Here is a 5,000-nt window from a genome sequence, read left to right as displayed (position 1 = left end):
AGAGAGAGTAGAGAGCACAGCAATAGTGACCACGTGATCCCACTTTTCCCGCCATTTGTCACGTTTGCCGGTGGCCAGTGGCCGTGAGTTGGTTCAAGTTTGCCGCGTTCGTAAAATTTTTGTCACTTTTCTTCTTACTGACAAAAAAATAACTGATTCTTCTCATCTTTTTTCTTACAGATAAAACATTAATTGTCCAAAAAAAGAACACCAAGACGTTTCCCGGTAAGTTATAAAAGGGTGAATGAAGTTTTGTGTTTAACGCCATTCAGTTTTCTTTCACAGTTTCGCATACAGCTGTATGAACATCGGCACTTGCAATATTGCATATTAAAGACCATTTGCTCTATATTTGCTGAGCGTGTTAAAACACCTAGTTTGATAGCTAGTTTTGCCAGTTTCTGGTGACGTGGCTCAAGCGAAGCTTTACTCTAATAATCGCTCTAATTTGCAACTTTTTATATTATTCTGAATTCATTATTACCTGCTGAGTGTTAATATCTACTCCTGACAGCCAGCAGCCGAATCCAGGATGAGAATGATACCAGCCAACAACCATTTCTGGCCTTAAAAAATTACGAAAACAATACATTTAATCACCATAAACAATGAGTCTGCAAGCTCTGTACACGCATTACAAGCTTTCGCATTTTTTGTTACTATTGCTTCAAGAAGCCATGCAATGACAAAAGTTAACTTAAATTACAGAGGATCTGCAGCATGTACATGTATCTCAAAACAACCGCAACTTTTCGAGTGCCACAATTCCCTCTGTATGTTAACAACGAAGGGCTTTTTAGACATCAAACTTCCCAATCGTTTTTCTTTGAGTTTCCTTAAATTCTTGCCAAAGTCCAATTTGTTTTTTGTAAACAAGCGGATCGCTGTTTCATAAATAGGTTTTGGGGCCCTAAAAGTTTTTAGGACATTTAAGAGACGGGACCCAGAGCACATAATAATTATAACCTGCGGCCGTTATTCTATTGATATCATCCCGCACAAGATCCTTTACTTTTGGCAGAATCCTGTACAGGATTCTCTTCTGTTGGTAGGATCAAACCTAAGATCCTATACCATTGCAAGGGTCATGTACTTGACCCTACATGTATTTTCTTGGTATGATCCTGCACAAGATCACCTACTTTTGGCGCAATCCTGTATGGGTTAAACTAAGGACATGGTCAAGATACTGGATAAGATCAAGTAAGATCTTTTAGGATCCTTCAAGAGTAGGATCCTACAGGATCCTATAGGATCCTATAGGATCCAAAGAGGGATCACAACAGGATCCTTACAGTATCCCTATGGTCAGATTCCTACCAGGGACACTTTACCATGTACAGTGTAGTGTTACCCTTTACACTACGACATGAAATGATGAAGAGGACCTGACCACTTCACACTGAAATGTGACAGAATGCATCAGAATAATAATGAATTCTCGTCAACATTATCCTTATAAATAATTTATAAGGATAAAGGAGGATATAAGCTAAGAATGATAAGCTACCTGATATCAAGTCTACAATGTAATTGTACATACAACATACTGAGTAGCCTACATTGTACAGATGCAATAGTTAACATGTCAACTAAAATTTAAGTACCTATCACACACTATTACATGTAGCAAAGAATAGGGCACGGAGTTCTCAATATTGTGGTCTGGTGGTCTGTCCTCTGTGGTATATGATACATGTATTTTATGTAATAACCAAATCAATGCACACGCTCTGATTGGTCAATCAGCTATGTTTTATTGTGCCAGTAAACTCGTGGGAAAATAGCGCGACTTCTGAATTATTATATAAAAGCAATAGACCACAGGTTTCTATGGTTTATAGGCATGATAAACCACTTGGGATGTTGGAAGAACACTCAAAGAATTCGTAAATCACTCGCCTGCGGCTCATGATTTACGAATTCTTCTTGTGTTCTACCAACATCCCGTTTGGTTTATCAGCCCATAAACCATAGAAACTTGTAGTCTATTGCTTAAAATATGATACGATATGATATGATATGATAAGATGACGGTTAGAGACCTTTCGAATCAGGATTTTCAGAGTAAATGGCATACAGCAAACCTGATGATCTCACAAGGCCATGGTCTTGCGGCCACATGTACAGCTTGCAGTTCACGTTTGAATGGCAGCAAGCGCTTCCAGCGGGGAGTGATGTACGGCAAGCAAACATGGACAAAGTTCTCCTGGTGCCCAGTCCATCCCCTCACCCCACCATCAATGTTGTAAACATGAATCTGCATTCTTTTTTTCAGACATTCAACATTGTATTGGGTGGGGAGGGGGAAACTGCACTCTAGTTTAAAAAAAATTCCATTACTTTAAAAGCAATGTTTGAAATTATTGATGAGAATTATTACAACTTATGCATGACTGTCCCAACAAATTTTGTCCACCACTGTAGGCTTTATGCCATTAAAAATCATTCAGCTTCATGCCTACAAGCAAGCAATAAGTCTTTCCACCTGTGAAGTACTATTTCCAGGTGCTAAAAGGACTTCGACTTGACGAAAAAGTACATAGCAGCATGAAACACAGAATGCTTTGCTGAGACTGCAAACATGGCAAACTGCAGTTTGCAGTTTCCTTAAATGGCAAATCATACTCATGTATACTAAAGGTCTCTGGTATTTTTTTCTGAAATGCCTGCTTTGGCTCACAATAAATGTACATGCAACATGAACCCCCATTGACCCCAAGGAGTGAGACTTAATAGATTTTACTCTGTCTAACACCAGACGATTTTACTCGTCAATGGGGGGGGGACGGGGGCAGCATCCTAGGGCATTTGAGGCGTGAATGGATTAAAACTTACACTGTAATAACCAATAATAATAATGCAAGATTTTCCAAATCCTGTTTGTACTGTAAATTTGCTGTTTGCTATATTTGCTTCGGGCAGTCTTAAGGAGAGGGGGAGGGAGTCTACTCAAAGAAGCTCCATCTAGAACTGTACAGCTCCCCCACAGACGTCTGTGTGATCAGATGAAACAGGTTGCAGAGAAAAAGAAGTTTACACCTGTCCTCATTAATTTTTTTTCTTTTAAACATACATGAAGCCTTAGTATTGTATCTGCGATGTTCAGTATTTCTCACCACTGCTGCTGTCCTTTCAGTTTGTTTTTTGTTTCTTTTTCTTTTCGACAATAAGAAATCAATGTTCTGTATTTTATATTTGAAACTGTAAGCAAAATAACAACTCTACATGTACATATGTACCTTCCAGTCTGCTTTAACATGTCCAACATCTTAGCTTGAAATACAGGATCAACTGCTTCTACACTCACACCCTATTCATAAAATAAATTCATAAATAAAACAAAAATATTAAAATAACTATCTTTTGAGGAATCATCATTATTTTTTCCCACACATGAATCTTCTAAAGAATCAGTCGTTAAAAATAATTTTAACAAAAATTTTGAGATTCCAGTGTTTAAAACTTTCATCAATAACAAATGATGTGAGAACAAATGATGTGAGGCTGAGGGCCAAACAACACAGTATGATACAGAAAACATGTACAGTATAACATTCTTGCAAAGGACAAATTAATTTCCAGTTTGGCTTTTGGCCCAGGCCTGCTCTGTCATTGTATGTATAATATATAATAGGTTCAGCCAAGCCTAAAAGCAAAGCTATGTGTACAGGGTTATTTATTCCTACAATAAGTTCACCTGGCTTGAACCTGCAATCCAATCGAAAACCAGTACCTGGTCATTAGTCAACTTAAAAAAAAAACCAGCTGACCACGATTACATGTAGCTCTAAACTTGAGCACATGATATGGTCGTGATACTGGTCAGCGGATACCTTCTTTTGACAGGTGTCAATTGGCCATAACATGGATGATCAATATCAAGAATGTACGCTGTAAACTAGCTGGGGACAAGTATACAAGTATTGATTCACTAAAGTTGAGCCCACAATATGGTCACATTGACATTCAAGGCTGCTGCCTAAGAAAATTTTCCGGGAGCCCTGCAGGCTTCCAACATTAAAAGTTAGCAGCCCGAATCATTTTTTTAAGAGCCAAGTGAGGATGAATCAAGTGAGGCGCCTGTTCAGGCTACTTGTTCAGAAATTTGGTCACCTGCGCTCGCAAATAAGGCACCCCAGGTGACCGCGCGACCGTTAGGCAGCAACCTTGGGCACAGATGGAGGGCACAGTCCACAGGTCAAGACTAGGAGTCTCTGCTCCAGTGATACAAAAATTGGCCAAACGTTTCTCTTAGACCAGAAAAAGCATTTTTGTGGAGTTATTAGGGCTAGGAGACACTTTTGGTGTTGTTTATTTGTCTGGACATGTAGCACAGTGACATGAACCCTGACCTGTGGAATGTGACCTGCGTTTTAGACCCGCTGTAATAATAATTTGTGGTGTGTCACTGCAATTCTTATCTCTTGAGGGATATAAAAATGAACTTGCAATATTTGACCAGCCGTCCCTGCTGTTCCCCATGTGCACTAAATAATAATAAAATCAATGCATTGCATGATGTTTTACAGAATAAATCACTGTTTTCTGCAAACTTACTGTCCCACTCTGTGGCATTGCAAAAACATCAATGACTCTCACAGTGTAGTCATCTACAAATTCTCCCAGCATTAAACCCATGACTTCCATAGGAACTCCCGCTCGTCCTAACAATTTTCAAAAACCAAGCAGAGAAAAAGAGTATTTTTTTCATTACTAAACAAAGAAAAAGCTTTGAAGTGCCAATCTTCACGTCACCTGAGGCTATAATTATTATAGAATTTACAGTAAGCAAATTACCAGGTATTTTGAAGGGGTTGATGTCACAAAATTTAGCCTAATTCAGCGAATGGGAAAGAGCAAACAAATCAAGCAAAACGTATAGTAACAATAGCTTCTTAAAACACTGAAGAAAGGTTTGAATAAAACAGCAAATACAAAGGGAGGAAGGGATAGACAAAACTGGATTGCAATTGGGGTTTTTGAAAACTGTTCACCTA

The 5,000-nt window shown here is 38.7% G+C and overlaps 1 protein-coding gene across 1 annotated transcript in view; it reads right to left on the bottom strand.

Moving 5' to 3' along the window:
• LOC138032578 (26S proteasome non-ATPase regulatory subunit 14) overlaps window positions 1-5,000 on the bottom strand; it is a 22,962-nt gene that overhangs the window by 11,029 nt on the left and 6,933 nt on the right. The window contains exons 4-6 of the mRNA XM_068880285.1: window positions 4,561-4,667; window positions 3,243-3,313; window positions 485-566 (exon numbers count right to left, since the gene is read on the bottom strand). Of these exons, the coding sequence (XP_068736386.1) occupies window positions 485-566; window positions 3,243-3,313; window positions 4,561-4,667 (260 nt within the window). The remainder of the gene's footprint in view (window positions 1-484; window positions 567-3,242; window positions 3,314-4,560; window positions 4,668-5,000) is intronic.

Source organism: Montipora capricornis, chromosome 14 (assembly GCF_036669925.1).
Source record: "Montipora capricornis isolate CH-2021 chromosome 14, ASM3666992v2, whole genome shotgun sequence".
Lineage (NCBI taxonomy): Eukaryota > Metazoa > Cnidaria > Anthozoa > Scleractinia > Acroporidae > Montipora > Montipora capricornis.
This window is presented reverse-complemented; position numbering and strand designations above follow the sequence as displayed.